This window comes from Thermobia domestica, chromosome 15 (genome assembly GCF_964235325.1).
Source record: "Thermobia domestica chromosome 15, izTheDome1.hap1.1, whole genome shotgun sequence".
Taxonomy (NCBI): domain Eukaryota; kingdom Metazoa; phylum Arthropoda; class Insecta; order Zygentoma; family Lepismatidae; genus Thermobia; species Thermobia domestica.
In genome coordinates this window covers 94550594-94575052 of record NC_137468.1, presented here as the reverse complement: position 1 = coordinate 94575052, position 24459 = coordinate 94550594, and the positions used below count along the sequence as shown (strand labels likewise).

General features: G+C 35.5%; 1 protein-coding gene and 1 long non-coding RNA gene across 2 annotated transcripts in view; both read left to right on the top strand.

The window, feature by feature from the left end:
• The first annotated feature begins 431 nt into the window (after nucleotides 1-431).
• The window catches only part of LOC145671883 (uncharacterized), a 155917-nt gene continuing 131889 nt past the window's right edge, over nucleotides 432-24459 (top strand). The window contains exon 1 of the long non-coding RNA XR_014128552.1: nucleotides 432-803. This is a non-coding gene — a long non-coding RNA (uncharacterized LOC145671883). The remainder of the gene's footprint in view (nucleotides 804-24459) is intronic.
• LOC145671983 (uncharacterized) lies at nucleotides 12587-14706 on the top strand. The gene has a single exon (XM_081741170.1). It carries the CDS (start codon nucleotides 12772-12774, stop codon nucleotides 14704-14706), a length of 1935 nt encoding a protein of 644 aa, XP_081597296.1. The 5' UTR covers nucleotides 12587-12771.

Below are 24459 nucleotides of genomic sequence, written 5' to 3'. Positions count from 1 at the left end.
ATTTGTAATAGTGTAAATAATCTAACTTGATGTATGGTGTAGGTCTTACCAATTTTATTATCCTGAAATTACACCAATATATTAAAAACATGACTCTTTTAGCTTGAGAGTTAGAAGCGTAAAGTCAATACATTTTCAAACAATTGATACAGCTTACTTACCCTATTACGAAAAGCCGTACCGCCACGCCAAGTTGTTTTCTATCAGACCACTAGCATTTTGAACTATTTCCCGGCATTGCAAGTTCCACTTCAAAGAACTGCGTTAGAGATCAGGTGTTAGTTTTCCATAGACCAGGGGGAAATTTTGCAGGTGTCGTTTTAAAAATTCAAATGCGCAAAAAAGCATTGGGCTAGCGACAAGACTTCGGACAGTAATTTCTTGAAAGGACAAACATGGATTTCCGTTTTCTGTTTCATGTTGTGATTACGCGGCGGTATAACTGGATGTTTAGTACATGTGGGTCCGCATCTAGTTCTTGTTGGCTCCGTACAGTACTCCGGAAAAGTACAACACTTGTGTAAACTTCAGTGTTCCAAACAGGTTCACTTCGCCTGAGGAGGAGACAAAACTATTGTGTGCGGTAACCAAATCGACATTTGACCTTCAGAGATGTTTTCACATCAACCAACTTACTCATTGCAAAGTTGCGAGCGCTCTGATGAAGTATATTTTGGCTCGCATTCTGTATATTCTTAGTGGAAGTTTGACAACAGCAAGTCGTACTCTCATTGGTTCATGCCAAACGTCAATTTGGCTACCTCGTACAGTGCCTTCTTCCTTACTGGTAGTTGGAAATTCAGGTAAATATTCTATATTCTACCTTCACCAAGAACAAAGTGGATGGAAACTTGTGTAAGTATTACTTTATTTAATTGCATTATGTATGCAATAATATTGGTAAGTCTGGTATTTTTAGTAGGATCACGAAGTGGCATTTATAAGATTCTGCTGTTATTACTCGTCTGTCCGTTCATCTGTCTGCCCGTTAAACTGCACCATAACTCTTCAACCATAAACCGAATTTTGTTATTATTATTTGTAATAGGTACTACAGTCAAGTAAGTACTTCAATGGAGTCAATCTGTTAACATATCAACGAGTAATCGTGACTTTAACGGTGGTTACGTATGTCCCATATCTCATACATGTAAATTTCACGTAGTCTTCCTTAATCTATTTAGTAGAGTTTCTTTATTTGTTTATTTCTGAACCATTGTAATTTATAGGCACACAACGAAATGCGTCTTTTCATGAGTACGTGTAAACTACGAAAAAATGAAATGAAATGTTTCAATTTAACGTCCCACGTTTATGCCCTTTAGGATAAGGGACACGATGATTAAGGCATGTGAATGATGATGGAAGAATTGGTGGAACAAGAAAGTGGGAGGAAACGGGAGTATTTGAGAAAACCCACGAACACGATGTTGTCCACCACAAACTTACTTGGTCGGAGATCGAACTAGCAACCCCATGCACCAGAGGTAAGGGCCCTACCACTGAGCCGCCATGGCCCCCTATGCGTAAACTAGTGCAGAAAGATCTACAATTCACAAACAAGAGAAACATTTAGCTAAAAAGGAAAATTTTTGTGTCCTTGCTGGGAGATTTTCTCAGAAAATCTAAATTACCATTGCCGAACTTTTATCTAGGCAGCGATGAATATTTTGAATTCATAAGACATAGATTTAATCATATTTGTTACATGAAAGTACCACGAAGGCCGTGGTGGTACATTGCTCAATTATGATTTGTGCGGTCCATGGCACGATACCAGATGGCGCCGTCTGGGGTTTGTGGTGAACAATTACCGTTTCTGTGGGTTTTCTCGAGGTTCTCCCTTTCCCCTAATTTTTTCATTCTATCATTTAGTTCATTATCTTCAGTACTGTGTTACTTAGCCTCGGTGACTAATCATGGGACTTAAATTAAATTAAATAAATAATAATAAAACCACCACCATGATCTGTAGGTCATAAATTCAGAATTAGTTCAGTATAATACTTCATTTAAAATTCGAATTAAGAATTAGGAATTAGATTTCTGGACTTTCGGCATCTATGGCCATGTTAGCCCGTCACATATGAGGGATGACGTCACTCGGCGAGCATATTATCCGAGGAAAGGAAAGAGAAAGAATTAGGGAAGGAAGGAAGCGGCCTGGAACTTGTATGTTATGTACCATTTCGGCATTTGCCTGGTGTGAATGAGGAAAATCCAGGAAAACCTCATTCAAGATGGCTGGCCTGTAGGAGCTTTTACACCTTTTCGACCGAGTGCCCCCACCAGGAATCGAACCTGGGACTGCTCGCAACAAACCCTTAAAATTCGAGTTGAACCTCGCACAATAGGGCATATTATGATACGAACACAATTCACAGATTATTTAATAAATAACTGAAGTTTTAGTTTTTATTTGAGTAACTAGTTTAATTTTTGCCCATTGCATTTGAAGAAAGAGATTATCAGGATATATAGGTTTCACAAAGAACAACAGCTAATTAGAAAAGTTCTGGAAAGAAAGAGGATAAATTGTTAATTCTGAAGTCACTGTTTTCGGTAAAATGTAAGAAACGAGTTTCTTCTTTTATTTTATTCTTTCTTATAACTGAAACAAGAAGAAACTAGATATTGAAAAAAAAAAAAAAAAAAAAAGTGTTGTATAAGCTAAAAACGGAGAATTCTCTCAACTTTCATCCGTCACGAACGAGGCTCCTAAACTTGTTGTTTTTATTAATGATGTTCCCACTTACATAAAGTTAGCTAATTAATTAAGCAAAAGCTTTCGTGTCCAGCAGTTAAAAAGAAAAGCAACTTACCCAAAAAATGTAAGAGAAATATATATATGTGTGTGTATTCTGTGTGAAGCTGTCTTTTTGGTGTGTACGTGCACTGCCCATGTTGACAAGGAAACTAGGTGCTTTTTTTTTTTTTTCTAATGGGGAAAGAAACGAACAACTGGAAAATATAGGATTTTCTTTTTCTGAAATATTGAGAACATGAGTTTAAACGACCACTGTCGTCTAATAAGACGACCTAAAGATTTATTGTTATCATACAGGAAATACTTTTGTGTTTTTTTGTAGTGTTCGTAAAAATCACGTCTAACTAACATTTGTCTCCTTTTCGAGGTAATGACACTCTGGTGGTGATTGGTCGTTCTATAAATGCCTAAATTTAGAGAATACCAATGAATTTCTTTTAATGAGTAATTAATTGAGTATGAACTTGAAATATTTAAAACGATAATCATGCCTGTTCTACTGTATGGTTGCGAAACATGGTCGCTTCCTCTTGAGGGAATAATGTAGACTGAAAGTATTTGAGAATAAGATCCTGAGACTGATAATATTCGGATCCGCGAGGAATAAAAATGGCGAATGATGGAAACTTCATAACTAGGAACTACATAATTTATACCGTCATTAAATCTTGGAGGCTCAGGTGAGCAGGTCATGTAGCCAGAATGGAAGAAAGTAGGAACGCTTTCAAAGTCTTAACTGGAAGTCCAGTCAGAAAACGACTACTAGGGAAACCTAGGTATAGATGGGAGTACAATATTAAGATGGATCTCATAAAAATCGGAATATAAAGTAGAAACTGGATCCAGTTGGCAAAGGATAGATGTCAGCTGTGTTTTATTTAATACGGTATTGAACTTCTGGATTCCATAGGCCATAGAAAGGGAGAGAGAGAGAGAGAGAGAGAGAGAGAGAGAGAGAAAGAGCAATTAATTATTGTTAGGATGAGGTCTATATCATCCACTAACTTACTCTATGACTTCCAAAATCTATTCGTTTACGCGACGGTTGAAACATATTTCCCCAAGTAAATTTTTCAATACACGAGGTTTGAAAGTAGTACTGCTACTGTTGGCCACAACAAGATACGAAACTACAAAAAAAAAAAAAAAAAAAAAAAAAAAAACTTTTAGGTTTAATCTCGTAAGTCTCATCTCGTCTCCATTCTTGGCGTTACGGTGGCTCAGTGGTGGAGCGCTTACCTCTGGTCGTGGGACCCTGGTTCGGTCCCCGACCAAATAAGCTAGCGATGGACAACATCGAATCTGTGAGTTTTTCGGGGTAATTCAGTTTCTTCCCACATTCTCAGACCATCAGTTCTTGCATCATCATTCGTTTGCCGTGATCATCCGTTACCCTTAACATAAAGAACACGTTAAACTGAAAGATTTCACTTCATAGACAAGTAAAATTAAGGTTGATCCTAGAAGTAATTGTAATAAAAGGTATTTTTATTGTTTCTGGTCTTATTGAGTGTCCTGAATAACATATCAAAAGTCTACCAAAATCTGATTACTGGAAAGTTGCCATTTTGGGCCGCCATCTTGGATATTTTCATCCATTTTTTTTTATTGTTTCTGGTCTTACTAAATGTTCTGAATAACATATCAAAAGTCTACCAAAATCTGATTACTGGAAAGTTGCCATTTTGGGCCACCATCTTGGATATTTTAATCCATTTTTTTATTGTTTCTGGTCTTATTGAATGTCCTGAATAACATATCAAAAGTCTACCAAAATCTGACTACTGGAAAGTCGCCATTTTGGACCGCCATCTTGGATATTTTCATCCATTTTGATAAACTTTTCTTGCAATGAATCAAGCTAGAGACTTGGTTCTTGTCCCAAATCGAAGCTAATAAAAAATATAATCACCAAAATGTACAATTAGTATAATTGTATGTGGAATTATTTAAATATGGTTACTGTTAGGCAGAAAACGTTGTTGAGTTGGTCTTATTTTGTCTCTTTCATGGCTAATGACTATGAAATCCTCAGAGATACTGGAAAATACCCCGAAATAAAATTAATAGATCCTAATCTTACCTTTCCATCGACGCCAAAACTGTTTACCTATGTCTGAAAGTAAGGGAGCTAGGTGGTTTTATGTGATACAGGGTGTTGTATTTACAAGTTTTTATCGAAAACTACGCATGATCATTTAAACTCACCAATATTTTGTTCTGCTCAATGAGGCTTGAATTTTTATTTACACGTACGAAAGAACGAAACTTATATGCTTTGCACGAAACAGCATTGCAAATTTTGAAAGAAACACAAGCTTATAACTTTCCATTTTTTTCTGAATCTTTTCAAATTTGAAAATCTCCTTTCATGGGATTTCGAAATATGAAGATAAACAATTCCAACTCTTACTCTATTAACTTCTTTAATTACTTCTCTAATTAACTAGGCATGAATTAATTGCAAATTTGGAACGAAGCAACCGACCTTTATTGACTTTTCATAGATTTTTTTTTTTTTTTACTGCATAGCGCGCTCTCGAATCAGCATGTCGGATTTGGAGAAGAACGATTCAGGTATCTCGGAGATTCAGTTTTTTGGTGATTATTCCTAAATGGTATGTTCGATTGGGACATCTTACCCCTTGCGACATTCAGAGCGCGCTCTCGAATCAGCATGTCGGATTTGGAGAAGAACGATTCAGGTATCTCGGAGATTCAGTATTTTGGTGATTATTCCTAAATGGTATGTTCGATTGGGACATGTGACTCCTTACAGCAGTCAGCGCGCGCTCTCAAATCACCATGTCAAATCTTGTTAAGAACGGTTCACGCATGGGACGCATCTTGGAGGAGAAGCCGGGTAAATGAACAGTTACGTCGAATAAAAAGGAGCTTCGCTGCAATAGACCCCTAATCTATGGTAAAATTTAAGATCAATGATAAAAGTAATGATAATGGCTTGAAGACTGCCATATCTCATTTCTACCATAGACAGAATAAATTTTCTCAATCATAATGCACACATCTGTTCCAATACGGTCTCAAATAGCACGAATGTTGTCCGTAGTGACTTTTCTGTGCTCTGCAGAGGCCCTCGTCTTCCACAAATTACTTATGCCATTCATACACTTGGGGTTTAGAAATGTTACTTCCCTAAACTCTGCATGGAGCCTTCTCAAAATTTCGAAAGATCTGGTCCCTTCTTTTGTAGGAAACTTGATAATAATGCGCTGCGCCACGAACGTATATATATCTGATTTATTTATGGCGTACTGACGGGAACTGTTGCTCTGTGCTGTTGTCACTCATCAGATCCAATTTCCACACATCTGCACTAATATCATGTTAAATCCACACCTACTTTTGATTACTCCTAGAGCCGTTGCATTGAAATTACACTTCATATTTGATTTTATCCTCGGATAAAATGAAACTTCATTAGAAAAAATGCATTTAACTAGATGTGTAACAGAGATTAGTACAATTATACAATTAAAATTCCACTTCATTTCCAAATATATATACAGAGTAAATATATATACGTTATCATGTAGAGTATATCAATAGGCTAAAAAAAACATGTCTTACGTATTCAGCACCGTTAACTCCTAAAATTTAAAAATGTATCAATTAGTGGTGTTAAAAATTCAAATATTCGTTATTCGAATATCGGAATATTCGTTTTCAAAATTCGAACAATTGTTCCAATACTAATTCGTTATCCGTTCGAATAATTAATATTATGTGAATAACAAATATTCAAAGAATCTATCCCGCAATTGATACTATTTGTCCTTTCTGACAGCTCCCTGCGCACAAGTGGTGCTAAATGCTGTTACCAGCTCTTGCGTCGGATATTGAAACACAAAATTATTCATTGCAAGTAAATCTCAGTTTTATAAAACTGAAGGAACCCAAAAGAGAACTAAAAACAATGCTCTCAATAACCAGCAGGTCCACTACTCAAGTTGACATTCGACTAAAACAATGTGCATTTGTTTATATTCAAATTGACAACATGCGGAAAGGGTGGAATGTTTACCATTCTAGAGCTTGAGTAATGAGCCACTATCATTGGCTGAACGTGCCATAGAAACAGTTCTTCTTGCCTGATTGTTATGACCACGTGCAGGAAGCAAAAAAATAGAGGAAAGCAAATGTCAGAAAGGACAAGTTGTATCAAATGAGCTGTAGTATTTGAATATTCAAGTAATGAATTATGGAATGACTGATGAATGAATTATTCGAACTTTTTCTGTGCTCGAAGTTGTAACTTGAATTCAAAACCATTGTTTTATTTCACCCAAACTCGCCGTACAAATTGACAACCTTCTTAATGTCTTACCAAAATTCCATAACATTTATCTCTCAATGGCACTAGTTGTTCCCCTGAAGTTTTCGGCTCGCTATAGGCTATAGATTAAAATCGTTGAAAAGAATTTAAGTGTAAACAGTTGGAATTTTTAATTAAAGTATTAATTGTTTACATTTAAGTGTTTTGTTTCTTTTTTAATTTGTCAACTAACTTGTGTTTACAAAAAATACTAATGCTCGAACCTAAATATGCTTGATGGTAGTGTGCTTCATGTAGTTTGGCGGTAGAGCTTGTTAAATATTACACTTTCCTAAAGGTAATCGATGACGACTGTCTGTCTCTAGTTTATATGCAATATTCATGTTGCTTAGCTACCAAATCATATTGTCCTTGATATGCAATAAATACTTGTGGATTTTTTATAAGTAATTACTAACTTATTTTACATTTAATTCGGCCCTTGTCTTAGTAATAAACAGCAAGGTATGTTCATGTTTAACATCATCACTATTCATTTTCAAATCAAGATAAACAGATAGGCAGGCAGTGAACGTAGCGGAGCGGCAATTATTAACTATTAGGAATTGGTGTTACTCATAGACTGAGATGATTCTGTATTATAAATAGATTCTAAAAAGTCTTAAGCTAAGTCGAAGGGTTTAACTAGTCCATACGGGTCCATGGCCTGTTGTGTTACGGTCGTGACGTCGGCCTCATCATATTGCACTAGACGACCCTCATTGGTCTGTCTACTACGCATCTCTCTTTCATTCTACTTCATGTCACAGAAGTAGATAAGGTTCGGGAGCATTTCTATGTCATTATTAGAATAATAACAATTAAAAAAAGAAAATCAAACTTCTACCAACCGGTTTGTGGCGCTGATGTGTGATCAGCAAATCGCTGTTAATAATATTTTTTTCTACTAGATTTCTAAACCAGACTTTACTACATATTTTTCTTTCAAGCAACTTGCCAATAGTTCTCACAACGCTGGGTAGATACCGCAAAGCCAACAGCATCTGGGTGAGTACGAACGGTCGGTGGTCATCTGGTACTACTTGAATTCACTGATCTCACAAGAAGTGGTGTTGCATTGCGGCTAAAGTCACTTTAATTAGAATAAACAGTTAAAACGTTTTGTGTTGATTCAAGCAAATTTGGAGTGCTGTCCAACAACCTCTTAGAGCATAAAATTCATATAAAAGAATTTTATGACAAAGCTTTTGTCATAGGTTGCGCTGATGACAAATCCTAAAAGATAGAAAAAAAATAGATAATACGGTACAAGACTGCAGCTACAAGAAGAAGCCAAATATCTAGCCATGCTGCTGGACCACCGCCTTACCAAATACGCTCGAGCCGACGTTTACTGCGCGTTTTTATTGCTTTCGCATTTGCAGTGCATTATGATTAGCCATCCACATTTAAATTCATGGTCAGCGTATTGCAAGCGTACGCATGAGCAATAAAAACGCTTTGCGAACTCTACGAATAGCCGCTCTGTTATGAACACAACAAACGTATGACAGTCGTCACCTCTCACAATTGTGTATGTATTATTAAATAAAATTTGTATTTTTATTTTTGTTTCACTTTGTATTTTTTTTCTCGTGTTCTGTTTGGAGTCTGGACTGAGAAGAAAATATCTTTAAAAAACCAGAGCAGTGGTCATCTCACTGAAGATCCGAGGACCCTTGCTGTCACCATGTTAATTTATTGTTCTCGGGTGGCGGAGAAACCCAAGCCATTTTAACGGACACACTAACACACCCACACAGAGAGAAGAAAATTCAAAAATTAACAGAAGAGAGAGAAGGACAAAATTTTAAAAACTAAATCAGTTGCTACAGGAAGCGTGCAGCGAGAACACAAGAAATAACGATTTCTTCACAACGTCTTTGCACACATATGTATATTTTTATTTATCGTTATTATACAAATATGTTCAGGAAATAAACACTCTAAGTTAGTGTCGTAGCAACGAAGGTGCTGATATACCAAATTTCTTCATACTTTGAACTCTCTCTCGTATTAAAATGGACAGTTTGTGTGTGTGTAAAATGGTGCTTTGTGTCTTCTCTACAAAGCGAGTGCAAGGTCCAGCTGGATGCTTTAACTCCGGACTCCAGGTGGGACATGAGGATTCTACGTGTCGTGTAAAATTAAAAGACAAGGTAGGATCTATACTTGCTTTCCTATTGGGAGGCGTTTTCCATTTTCATATAAATCTTTCTTGGCACGAATACTTTCAAGACGCCCAAAGGGACGTCAAACAATTTGTATTATATGGGTCAGTTTGGAAGTGTCCAGATGATCGTAATCAGACTTCTGTTGTCATTTTCACATTACTCCCTTTTCTTGGCACATTTATTCAGATGTTGACTACTACTGACTCAACAGTCATTTGCCCGCGATTGAAGTGACAAAAGAACATAAATGTTTGAGGGATTTTTTAGTGGCAAACTTCCCAGAAACGCTACTCATTTTTTTTTAATTTAAAGTTTGATCATGCAGTGATAAACTTATTTGAAGTACATTTTTGTGTGTGTGTTTTAGAGAGAATCCTGAAATGAATTATGAAAAGTTTCAAGTGCAGTTAAACCATCGTATCTTCATCACTACGAAAACTAGCTTTATTTTTTTTAAATATCATTTTACTTTATTTTATATAGAAGATTGGAAACATCAGTTAATATACACATTCATTGTTAATTAATATAATATATAAAAAAAATCGAAATGTAACTTACTCATGATAAATTATTTTAAATAATAACTTCCGAATATAATTGGTTACTATTAAATTATTTAGTCCGCTAAGATAAAAGGCATCTCAAGGGACAGGAATAGATTTTACTTTAAAACAAGAAATATTTGTTTTGTTATTGATAGACTACTACTACATTTTCATTATGTTGGAAAGAAAGTATCTCAGATAATTTTTGGTTATTGTACGAAGTATAGAAAATGGAATGCATATGACGAAATGTATGTAAGCGAACATAAAGTATTACAACTAATTTTAAAATTATATTTAGACTTTAGTCTTTCTATAGGTAGTTGTTAGAGAAAACAGGCGTCGACGACCTAAAGTAATGTAGAGTAGAAATATTGGCCAAGAAAGATCGATCTCTAGAAGTAGATTTGTGATTTAATTTCCTGTGTATTGATTTATAGTAATGTATGTTTAGTCAAGTGTGAATCACCTATGTGAAGTGTGTAAATACAACTATGGTATTTTCGTATTAGTATTAACTAGTATTATTAGTTTGCTGTCATAAATATAAAGCAAATTATGAAACTGAATTTTATATACTCTAAAAATATATCATTCACTATACTGTCTTTTCCTTGTCAATCTTCTTTCAAGTAACTCTCAAAATTAAAGGTCATGACCCGTATTTAAGCAATATTCTATCTTGCTATTCTTCAATACTTTTCTAAAAGTTTTCTGTCATTTAAGTAACTGATCAAACTAATCAATCAGCTTCTTCATAGATTCGATTCTGGTATTGTTAATACAAGTAATTTGTATACGATAGGAAAACTATTCAAATTTATCAAATGGAATTATGATAATTAACTTGTAATGTAAAATCTTATTACAAACTTGAATTTTAATTAAAGAATAGTAATTTGGTTTAAAATGCCGTTTGTATTAATATTACATATCAGTATTATGTAACTTTGCAGACATTCAAAATTTAGAAAGCTATTTCGAGATCCATGTAGTAAATTCATTTTTTTAAAATTAAGAACCTTTACAGTAAAAGTTTAATAGAATGTTTTTTTTTAATGCAAATGTTTTCATCAGATGTTGTTACCTGTTGCTGTTTTTCTTATCTAAATTAAAAATTCTATCAATGTTATCCAAATTCAGTGTTATCTTTTCTATTCAATCAAGTTCAGATCCCCTCTAATCTCAATTTAGGCAGAACAACAAAGCTTTGAGTATTGCTACATAGGGATCTAGTTGAGCTGACTTTCAATTAAAACATTATTTTTTAAGTAACCTGGTAATTCTTTGTTAATTAATTAATTAATTAACTTAATTAATTAATTAATTCTTCGTTAATCAATTTATAATAATTTTTCTGGCTACCCATTTTTCCTTTTTGTATAAATTATACAACACAATGAAAGTCAGTGCAGCTATTCCCAGAAAGTCAAAATTAGAGAAACATTTTTCTTTTTCAGCCATGCAGCATGTGATATGAAAGAAGATCGGAGCAAAGTATTTTCTTTAGCGCTCGCAAATTTTTTTTTATTCCACTTTTAAGACTTGCCTTTCTCCAAAGCCCTGGAATCCGTTCGGAGAGTGGTTGGTCTAGGAGTGAAGTAGGAGGGGAAGTCATATTCAGGCGACCCAGCGGACGAATCCTCGCATATGTAGCGTTTTCAGCTGAACCGAGGTTCGACTCCAGTCTGACTCAAACCCCGGGAAAGCTAACCGTGAAAAATGGCCCCGCGAACAGGGACACGAATAATGTTTAGCGTGAAAAACAGTGCATCGAACAGGTACACGAATAATGTTTACTGCAACAAAATGTCACATCGAAATTGGGATTCGTGTTTTCGAGACAAAAATGGCGTTGCAATCATTGACCCGCTTTGCTTAAATTAGATTATTTCACATCAAATTAAAATATTTTCTTTTCCTAATTACGATATTGAGGAGTGTGGCAACACTCATGACATTGAACTTTCATTTTCGATAGTTTAAAAGTTTCCTATTTATTGCGGATACAACCAAGAACAACTTCACTGAATAAAAAAAAAAAAAAAAGAAAGAAAGAAAGAAAGAAAGAAAGAAAGAAAGGAAAAGAGAGAGAAACGTTCTGTCTGCTGCATAATTTTTGCTTCACGTCCTCTGGTTGTTTGAAGCACAGAAGGAAGGAAAACTCAGGTCAAAAAGAAGACTTCACAAATGACGGTTTACACACTAGCCTTTCTAAAAACGACAGGGGGAGAGCCCTCTGAACGTCGTAAAAAAAAAAAAAAAAAGTAAAATAAAGAGTATTGACTACAGCTTAGAAATGGTTTGTTTTCTTTCTGCCTTTTGATTGAACTTGAATGGATTGAGTAGCAGAGAAAAAGAAATAAAATGAAGAGGATACCGGTAAGAAACAGGTAAAAAAAAAAGTAAGTACAGTCAACTCAATAAGCAAATTTATCTTAATATATGTATTCATACTTCGAGCCAAGTAAATCAGTATTAGTATATATCTATTAGTGACTTTTGTATATTCGTATGTTTAGTAGTATTTTAGATTAAGATTTACGATTGTGCTTCGTATTATGAATTTATTAGTTTCATGTTTCTGTATTCATAATTTTATACTATTTTAGAGTACAATAATTACTACTAAAATCTATTGATATATATATATATATATATATATATATATATATATATATATATGTGTGTGTGTGTGTGTGTGTGTGTAAGGTAACAAATCTTTAATATTAGTGAGTATTTATAAAAGAATCAGAGAGAGAGAGAGAAAGATATGAAGAAATTTGGGATATTTAAATAGCACTGGAGTGAAGGCGGCACTAACTACTCCATGAAATAATTTTGTTTAATTGGTTTGCGTAACCATACGTTTGCACATTACGTCATTTGATTATTTTATGGTGAACATTTGTCTAAAGGGACAACAGTTCTATCTTTTAGTTTCAGATGCCTAGATTGCGTTCTCTCACACAGCAGAACAGAATAAAAATCATGCTGGGAGAAGAAAAATTATGTCCGGATTGTGGTCGAGATGTAGGGGAACAAGAGCTTGATCCCTCCTCCCACACCGCAGACTGCCTTACTTGTGGAGAATATCGAGGAGCAATGGTAGCAACACGGGGCAACACTGAATCTGTGCACTTGGAAAATGCACCTCAGCCTGCGCTTCAGCACAGTGTTCCCAGTACAAGTGCCGAAGACTCGTCATCGAGCACACAAGTACAGACTCTCTTGCAACAGTTAATGAAGAATATGACACAGGAGTTTCCAAAGATGAGGGAAGAGCAACAAACGCAAGCTCAAAAATTGGAAGAGGGTCTTACGCAGAAGATTAGGGAACAGTTCACTCAGCAGTCTCAGGAACATGAAAAGCAAATGAATCAGATTGAAGAAAGGTTAAAGCAACAAGTTGACCAAACGGAGGAGCGCTTGATGAAGCGAATTGAAGACCAATACTTCGAAATTCATCACATAGAGCAAAGGCAACAAAATATGTTGGAGGAGGTTAAAAGAGTCTGCGCAGATCTTGAAGATCAAATTAGGACAGACAAAAGACAAACACGAGATCGAATTGAAAACTTTGAGACGTCCATACGTCAAGGGCAAGAAGATCTTGCATCGCAAGTGGCTTCACAGGCGGCAATAGTGGCACAGCTGCAAACACACCAGGAGGAGAATAAAGAGCGTACGGATGCTATTCAAGAACAAGTCAACCAATTGTCAACCACGTTGACAGAGCACTTGAATCGGATGGTCGACAAACGTGCGCAAGAGTATCAAAGATCCACTGATAGTCACACATCAAATGTTGAAATGGAAAGGACACCAATGCCTCCGCCATTAAGTGCACCATCAGTGATAGAGGGTTCAGGTCCGGAGATCGTGCAATCCCAAAGATCAGCAGAGACTCTTGTGAGTGCTAGAAATTTCCTGAGGGAACCTAAGATCGAGGAGTTGCCTTCCTTTGATCCAGATATTGATACGGGTCTACCCTCGACTTTCCTGAGTCGATTGTTAGACGACTGCAGGTTATATGGCATTGCACAGTCGGAACTTTTGCCCATTCTACCTCGCATTCTACGGGGAGCTGCAAAAATGTGGATAGATCATCATCTGCAGCAATTTAACACTTTTGAGGATTTCCGGGTGGCATTCCTTAGAAACTTTCAAAGTGAGGCCATTATCCAGCGAAAGCTCACGCGACTACGTAACACCAGGTTCAGACCAGACTCTCGAAAAACTCTACGTGAGTTCTTTTGGGAGCAGATAAGAGCTTTTAGAGAGCTCAGCCCATCTATGTCTGAGACCGAAGTACTCACTAGTGTAAAGAACATGCTTCCCTTAAGGGTACAGCGCCAGCTCATTGGCGTGCAACTTCAAGATACGGAACAACTCTCCATGATCCTCTGGGACTGTGAAGAGTTGGACCGAATTGAGAATCAGCAAAGAGAGAGAAATCCTCATCGCAATTCCCCAAGAATACACCGTCCCCAGCAGCGATCGCATAATGTGCAACAAATGCAACAACAGCCTCAGCGCACACCCGACAACCAGAATGGTAGAGATAGGGAACGCCCCCATCCTTACCAAAGAAGTGACGGTAACTCAAGAGGAGGAAGACAGCGGCAACAAAATCGCACTTTTCAAAATGGGAGATATTATAATGAGCAATCCAGGTCCAGCGACACCAATGACTCGGTTCGTACTCAGAGAGGACAAAACGTTCGAGTGCAACAGGTGGCCAGAAGAAATAGACCGGCCCGCACCACAAGTAGGGGAGGACGCCGACAAAGGACAGGAGCTGCAAGAATTGACGATACAGGAACGAGCAATCAAGAAAACGCTAATAACTCCGATCACAACGAACAGCAGGAAAACTAATCGTCGACCGTGACGGTCCAGGGTTCGAGTTTACGATCAAATAGAGTGCCCAAGGAATGACCCGCTACTTGTCATGTGAGAAACTTGCGCCAGGAAGAGTAAATTCATAGTAATGTAGAGCGATTTTTTTTAAATAGAAGAAACTATTAAAAAAAATTTAAAAAGTACTATCTGGTCGAGGTGAGCAGCGCTCTTGTGATAACAGAAACAGCGCGCCCTCTCAAAGTTAAAATACATATCGCTACAACATTCCTCTCACAAGGAAGAGAAAGAAGAAAATGAAGAAAACACGTAATTGAGGCTTCAAAACTGAGTTTGAAAATAATTGAAGAAAGGAATCTGGAAACGGAGAGATGCGATACTGACAACGGAGGAGAAATTAAAAAGAAGGTTTTTACGCGTGTGAATGACCACGCATTGTGGCTGGCGATGAATATGACACTTGTTGACTGGAGAAAAATGAAAGTTAGAGCACTCGGTAGTACTACGGTCCCGAATGAGCTCCGAAGTAGATCTTGCGTTAGAGGCATTTGTTAAGAAGCTCAACGCAGCCTTCCTTCGTATTTTAGGTGTAGACTTCCTGCAGAACTTAACGCGCCGAGCTTGAGTACAAACTCGCTTGCAGCAGCGAACTTCCTCAGGGTCCACCAATATTTTAAGTTTATTCCTACCCAGTATGGTAGAAGATAGATGTTCTCGTATTTTATTAATTCTTCGTATAGATGAAGTCCAAGTGGATCATGTAAGATTAGTACAGCATGACAAGAGTTATAAGCTAAAATATCAATAAAGAAGTTAACCTCGCAAAGAGAAGAACAAAAAGCTCCAATAGCACCCTCCGGACATACCAGGACGCATCTCCAAAGAACCAAAACAATATATGATACAGCACCACATCAATGAGTAAATATCAAAGAGCCAATTACGTTGCATTCAAAATATGTTAAAGTTGAGTTAAAAAAAAAATAATAATTTGTTGCAATATATTTGTATGTATACAAAGGCGCCAAAAGTATGCAGAGTGAAGCGAACATATATAGCACTCTGGCGGCTCGTCCAACTTTGATCGGACTCGAAACCCTACAATATGTTATGGTATGACAAGAATTTCTCAGCCAACCCTCTACTGTAGAGTAGCGAGAACAATGTTAGGGCCAGGATTTTCATGGAAAACATTTCTGCAACAATTGTTGTCGGTGACTCATTGTCATTTACAAAGACTCCGTTGAGATGAAGCAGATCTTCCGTTTCACTTTATCTCGTGCTTCATCTTAGGAGGGGGGTAATTATGACAGTCGTCACCTCTCACAATTGTGTATGTATTATTAAATAAAATTTGTATTTTTATTTTTGTTTCACTTTGTATTTTTTTTCTCGTGTTCTGTTTGGAGTCTGGACTGAGAAGAAAATATCTTTAAAAAACCAGAGCAGTGGTCATCTCACTGAAGATCCGAGGACCCTTGCTGTCACCATGTTAATTTATTGTTCTCGGGTGGCGGAGAAACCCAAGCCATTTTAACGGACACACTAACACACCCACACAGAGAGAAGAAAATTCAAAAATTAACAGAAGAGAGAGAAGGACAAAATTTTAAAAACTAAATCAGTTGCTACAGGAAGCGTGCAGCGAGAACACAAGAAATAACGATTTCTTCACAACGTCTTTGCACACATATGTATATTTTTATTTATCGTTATTATACAAATATGTTCAGGAAATAAACACTCTAAGTTAGTGTCGTAGCAACGAAGGTGCTGATATACCAAATTTCTTCATACTTTGAACTCTCTCTCGTATTAAAATGGACAGTTTGTGTGTGTGTAAAATGGTGCTTTGTGTCTTCTCTACAAAGCGAGTGCAAGGTCCAGCTGGATGCTTTAACTCCGGACTCCAGGTGGGACATGAGGATTCTACGTGTCGTGTAAAATTAAAAGACAAGGTAGGATCTATACTTGCTTTCCTATTGGGAGGCGTTTTCCATTTTCATATAAATCTTTCTTGGCACGAATACTTTCAAGACGCCCAAAGGGACGCCAAACAATTTGTATTATATGGGTCAGTTTGGAAGTGTCCAGATGATCGTAATCAGACTTCTGTTGTCATTTTCACATTACTCCCTTTTCTTGGCACATTTATTCAGATGTTGACTACTACTGACTCAACAGTCATTTGCCCGCGATTGAAGTGACAAAAGAACATAAATGTTTGAGGGATTTTTTAGTGGCAAACTTCCCAGAAACGCTACTCATTTTTTTTTAATTTAAAGTTTGATCATGCAGTGATAAACTTATTTGAAGTACATTTTTGTGTGTGTGTTTTAGAGAGAATCCTGAAATGAATTATGAAAAGTTTCAAGTGCAGTTAAACCATCGTATCTTCATCACTACGAAAACTAGCTTTATTTTTTTTAAATATCATTTTACTTTATTTTATATAGAAGATTGGAAACATCAGTTAATATACACATTCATTGTTAATTAATATAATATATAAAAAAAATCGAAATGTAACTTACTCATGATAAATTATTTTAAATAATAACTTCCGAATATAATTGGTTACTATTAAATTATTTAGTCCGCTAAGATAAAAGGCATCTCAAGGGACAGGAATAGATTTTACTTTAAAACAAGAAATATTTGTTTTGTTATTGATAGACTACTACTACATTTTCATTATGTTGGAAAGAAAGTATCTCAGATAATTTTTGGTTATTGTACGAAGTATAGAAAATGGAATGCATATGACGAAATGTATGTAAGCGAACATAAAGTATTACAACTAATTTTAAAATTATATTTAGACTTTAGTCTTTCTATAGGTAGTTGTTAGAGAAAACAGGCGTCGACGACCTAAAGTAATGTAGAGTAGAAATATTGGCCAAGAAAGATCGATCTCTAGAAGTAGATTTGTGATTTAATTTCCTGTGTATTGATTTATAGTAATGTATGTTTAGTCAAGTGTGAATCACCTATGTGAAGTGTGTAAATACAACTATGGTATTTTCGTATTAGTATTAACTAGTATTATTAGTTTGCTGTCATAAATATAAAGCAAATTATGAAACTGAATTTTATATACTCTAAAAATATATCATTCACTATACTGTCTTTTCCTTGTCAATCTTCTTTCAAGTAACTCTCAAAATTAAAGGTCATGACCCGTATTTAAGCAATATTCTATCTTGCTATTCTTCAATACTTTTCTAAAAGTTTTCTGTCATTTAAGTAACTGATCAAACTAATCAATCAGCTTCTTCATAGATTCGATTCTGGTATTGTTAATACAAGTAATTTGTATACGATAGGAAAACTATTCAAATTTATCAAATGGAATTATGATAATTAACTTGTAATGTAAAATCTTATTACAAACTTGAATTTTAATTAAAGAATAGTAATTTGGTTTAAAATGCCGTTTGTATTAATATTACATATCAGTATTATGTAACTTTGCAGACATTCAAAATTTAGAAAGCTATTTCGAGATCCATGTAGTAAATTCATTTTTTTAAAATTAAGAACCTTTACAGTAAAAGTTTAATAGAATGTTTTTTTTTAATGCAAATGTTTTCATCAGATGTTGTTACCTGTTGCTGTTTTTCTTATCTAAATTAAAAATTCTATCAATGTTATCCAAATTCAGTGTTATCTTTTCTATTCAATCAAGTTCAGATCCCCTCTAATCTCAATTTAGGCAGAACAACAAAGCTTTGAGTATTGCTACATAGGGATCTAGTTGAGCTGACTTTCAATTAAAACATTATTTTTTAAGTAACCTGGTAATTCTTTGTTAATTAATTAATTAATTAACTTAATTAATTAATTAATTCTTCGTTAATCAATTTATAATAATTTTTCTGGCTACCCATTTTTCCTTTTTGTATAAATTATACAACACAATGAAAGTCAGTGCAGCTATTCCCAGAAAGTCAAAATTAGAGAAACATTTTTCTTTTTCAGCCATGCAGCATGTGATATGAAAGAAGATCGGAGCAAAGTATTTTCTTTAGCGCTCGCAAATTTTTTTTTATTCCACTTTTAAGACTTGCCTTTCTCCAAAGCCCTGGAATCCGTTCGGAGAGTGGTTGGTCTAGGAGTGAAGTAGGAGGGGAAGTCATATTCAGGCGACCCAGCGGACGAATCCTCGCATATGTAGCGTTTTCAGCTGAACCGAGGTTCGACTCCAGTCTGACTCAAACCCCGGGAAAGCTAACCGTGAAAAACGTCCAAATTCTGGAGAAACCTCCAACAATTACTTCATTTCCACATCCACCCGATTGGGACACACAACCCTCACCGGAAGGTCTACAGAATACCATGACCAGAAGACAATCGCTGAACCTAACAAGAAATAGACTCAGCGACAGTTACAGCCCTCAAATCACTAACAAAGACTCATAACAAATAAAAGATATAGGTTCAGGCCCGAAGCTTCTCCAAGCGAGGAAACCGCCATGATGATGCCTCTGCCACTATATACTGAAATGGCGATTCTTCGCAGGAAAACTAGATCTATGGAAAGCACTTGAAAGACATGTTTGAATCCCTCTACCATACCTTTACGATGCTCATTTGAAATCGAAATGAAATTATAAACATCCAGTTTGATTCAAGTGCTAAACTATGTTTAAAAACTTATTTTGAAAGGTTCAATCGTTCCATCACTTTCACCATTTATGAATACAAAATGAAAAATTAAAATTATATAGAAATTGTCTCCCTTCTCGTTTCGACGCAGAATTTTCGAAAACGCTACGACAATAGTCAACTTATACCAAGTTTCATTTGTCACACTTGAGGGTCTCTTGATGTCCTATTTACGCCGTATTTTTTTTAACCCCTTCTCTTATCCTTTATAATACGTATTTTAATCAACATAATAACATAATAGAAACCCAGTTCATTTTAATGCCAACTACTCTATTTCCAAAAAATTCATTTGGAATCTTTCAACATTGTTGATTAGTAAAACAAACGAACAAACAAATAAATGTACCGTGTCCTGCGAAAACGAACTAAGCGCCACTTTCATACTTTTAAGAAAATTACGTTTAAAGGTTGATGTCCAGCATTAATGTAGCCGTAATCAAAAGTAAAATTATGTTTCTTTTTTGGGAAATGTGCTGATTTTCCTCTCTTTTCGATTGTGCAAAACGTTCTAATGCTTATCAGGAACCAATCGTCGCATTTACGTGGATTTTCAAAATTTGACGCTTAGTTCACTTTTGCATAACACGGTACAAATATACAAATACATAATTCTGCTCTGTACATAAGATTATTTCGCTTCTAGTACAGTATTTGTATCTAAATTAACTTCAAGATAAGCCTTTTCTTTATAAACAAATTGTTTTCTTGCTTACTGTTTGGATGTAAGTCGCTGATGGAATGTTGGGAATAACATTTCTTGTCTCCATTTTAATTTTCATTTAAATGCATGAACTTGCTTCTGTTGGTTTTTCTGGCTGAAAATGTTAATCCTAATAGTTATCTCTCTTTCTCTCGCTATATATTTTAAATCCTCGCGTAGGCGAGCTACACCTGTTTCGTCCACAGAATATTTGCTGGTATTTGCATTGTATTTAGGCGTAGTGTGTCACCATTAGAATAAACTGTTTACAATTTGAGGATATTCGTAGGTGTCAAGAATAATGTACTTGGAAATTTCGTTGATATTTGTCAGATAAGCTATATTTTTCTCCCCGCTTCCTAGTTATGATGATCATTTATATATTTAAGGGTGTTCCCAATCTCTGTCACTGGAGAAAATGGTGTATTCAACACATCAAATGTTCTCACGAGGACCTATTAAGCACAAGGTTCAAAAAACACGTTTTTTGTTAGGAATTTCGGGTGTGGTAAAATCGACTTCACTTTTTATATATACCAGTAGAAGTGTCCGTCCTTCACACAGGAGGATAAAATTAATGGAAGATATTTGAAACTATACAAACTTCTGAATTCAGGATACTCGCTAACGTAAACTCAGTTCACTGGACTTTTCTAAATCCTCTAATATCGTTTCTGTGAATGACTTTTCCGAAGTTGGAGATTTTGTCAAATTGCTGTCTCGTATACAAAACGGGAGGATTAACCCCATTTTATGAACCGATTTCACCCTTAAAATATTATTTTAATTATAAAAAGCGAAGATTTAGTAAGCTAGATCACTTTCTCGCATTTCAAAAACGCTAGATTCATCCCATTTGCTGGAAATGGTTAGGCAACATCATTATAATCTCTTAAGTGGAATTTTCTCTCTTAGATCGCATTGAAACAACCTTTTCCTATTTGAGAATCACTTTCGTGCACCCCAAAACGGAAGATTCATTCCACTACGTAGAAATCATTAGGGAAAATCTTAGCTTACGCCTCAAATAAATAAATAAATCTAAAAAAAAAAAAAAAAAAAAAGTGTATGTACAGTACATGTAAAGTTTCCAACCCTGTGGGAAAGCGCCTTGAGAACGCAAATCGTTTATGTTTTGTTTATGTCATGAAGTTGTATGTTTTAAGTGATTACTGTATTTCCTAATTAAGTATAATTACAATAAAGAAGACTTGATGATTAAATAAATGAGTTTCTTTAAAAATTAAGGCATTTCCTTGTCCAGAAACGAAAGATGGCTACTGAGTTATAGAAATATAGTTAGTTCGAGGAGAAATTTTCGAACCACAATTTCTTGAAGACAACCGTAGTAAAGTGGTAATAATAATAATAATAATAATAATAATAATAATAATAATAATAATAATAATAATAATAATAATAATAATAATAATAATAATAATAATAATAATAGAATACTTCGATTCAACTACAATTTGTCAAAGAAGAAGATTATTCCAAGAATTTGATATGAGATACAGAATTTGATATGAAAGAACTATGGGTAACTTTAAAAATTGTTAGGGGCACAATATCACAGTGGTAGAGCACTTACTGTACCTCTGGTGTGATGAGTCCCTGGGTCGATCCCAAGTCATATAACTTTGTGATGGTCATCATTTTGTCCGTTAGTTTTCCCTGGATTTTTCCGTTTTCTTGCACACTTTCTTTCTCCCTAACTCTTTTGTAAATATTTATTTTCATTGTCTTTCTGCTTTAACCTTAAGTGCAATCAGCGGGATGATAAACTAAAAAATTAAGTATTGTTCTGAATGATTTTATTCCTCTTAAGAATATTTAAGGTTTATTACTAATCGTATATATAGTGAATTGTACGAATTGGAGCTATTCTATATGAAGTATAAAATAAATAATACAATCAGTAGTAGTAGTATTAATACAAGTACTACTACTACTACTACTACTACTACTACTACTACTACTACTACTACTACTACTACTAATAATAATAATAATAATAATAATAATTTTATATCTACCTAGGTATTTCTAAATTGTGGGTAGCCTAAACTCAATCTACACTGATTAGTGGTTAGCCCGGCGAAATTAAAATACCGCTAATTTTACAATAATTATGTGATATCTTCAAATAGATAAAAGATAATCGAAATGTGGAACAAGAGCGTTCTAGACAATATTATTTTACATGAGAAACCGTTATCACGACTCACTTATCTGCTTTCGATTTCGAGCTATTTTGAAAATCGGCATTTATTTTCGCGCTTCTAAACAGCTGAAAACGGAAAGACACTAGGTGACTTATGATAACGGTACCTCACGCAAAATAATATTGTCTAGGGCGCTCTTGTTCCATATTTCAATTATCTTTTATCTATTTGAATATATCACATAATTACTGTAAAATTAGCGGTATTTTAATTTCGCCGGGATGAAGACTTAAAATATACGTAGTTGAAACATTATATATTTTATTTTGGGAATAAAGTTACAAGACAGGAACCTAGGTACGTTAATCTAGTAAGATGTTAGTGTTTGTCAGTTTACAAAGGACAGAACTGCAGGATTTTAATTCATATCACAGCTGCCATTGTATCAACACAGCTGTATAATAAACTGGTAATTTAAAGTTTGTGGAATTATTGTTAGTTTTAAATACGTCAACGCGTTCATTGCATTAGTCTTTTATTTTTTAGTTGTGAATCTGAAGTAACTACTCCTAAAATAAGTTTAGAGACAATCATCTTTCTCATTTACTCTAAAATCTAAAATCATGGTTAATATTCTTGTCTAGAAATTGTTAAATCCCAAATTGAAATATTTCGACCGGTCATCCTATTTTTTTTTTTCTGGGTGTTTCTCAGTTATCCAGACAAATACAAGACTAGTACCTTTAAGAGTGTTTCAAACAATATAAAAGGAAGAGGAAGCCAGCGAGGAGTATACCAAAGAAGAGTAATAGAAGAATGTTCTGCAAGAAACGATACTACAATTGATGTGAGCAAGTGTGTCCGAAAGATGTTGTAGTAAGTGGATGTCAGTCGACAATGATTATAATGGAATTGGCAAGGAGTATCCAATGGAAGTAGCGAGGAGTATCCTAAAGAAGAGTTGTGGAGAAGTGTTCCGTCAGAGATGAATGAATGCGACAAGGAGTATCCGAAAGATGTAGTGAGTGGATGTCCGTTGACAATGATTGTGAAAGCAGCAAGAAGTATCCAAATGGAAGTGACGTAGAGTGTCCCAAAGAAGAATCATGGGGAGTGTTCCGTCAGAGATTATTGTATAATGAATGCAGCGGGAAGTGTCCGAAAGAAGAATATTGGAGGAATGTCTGTCGGCGATTATTGTCAAATGCAGACGGGAGGGGGAGTGTCTCAAAAAAGAGTAGTGGGGAAGTGTCACATCGGTGATCAGAATTCTATGAAAAGGAGAACTTAATTAGGGTTACTTTTTCATTTCCTTGAAAGATCGAAGATGAATGTTGCAGGGGCGGATCCAGAACCGACTTCTGGGGGGGGGGGGGCGGTGGGTTGTCATATTGCTACTTTTAAGGGCTCCGAACTTTGGGATGGGTTTTATTTATATATATAAAATAAGAAAGTTCCCTCTTCTGGGGGGCAATCGCCCCCCCCCTGGATCCGCCCCTGGAATGTTGGCTAACGAAACAGAAATTGACATGCTCTTTTTAAATGCGTGGATAGAAAGTTTTTAGCAGAGTCGGTGTCACTAAACCTTAAGTGACGATATGGTAGTGGTGTACTGTGAATAATTTATCAAATAACAGTTTCAATAACTCTTTCTCTTGTTTCCGAATGTACTAACGTAACAAGTATAAAATGGTGTTCCGGCTGTACCTGGAACCTAGCAAACAAATTAATAAATATAACCGCTTATTTGTTACAGTCTTCTGGTTATCTGTTCTTGAGCTAAAGTAATCCAGTTGGCAATCTTTAATTTTGCAAAATGGCGACAACTTGAAAACAAAGAAAGCTTGTCTTGTAAATCTAAACTTGAAATCAGTTTAAAAGATGAAGGGAGAAGAAGTTTAGGTAGCAAACAAGAAGGAAGGTTGAGAGGTAGATGGACTGGATAGGATAGGACAAGAACCAAGAGACGAGGAGAGATTTAGAACTTACCTATTTAGTCTCGAGAAAGATAAAGGGAGAGAGAGAGAGACCACCCTAGAAAAAGTGACAGGTTGGTATGGCGGCCTTGACAGACAAGCTTGTCACAGGAGCGTTTTCTTCTCTTAATTGCATTAATTAAAATGTGTGCGACGTGTTTTGGGTCACCAAAAAGCGAGACCGGTCGTTCTCTTGTCTCTTTGCTTCCAGTTTTCTGGAGAGGTTTGTAGGTAGGAGGACAAGCAAGCACCAAGA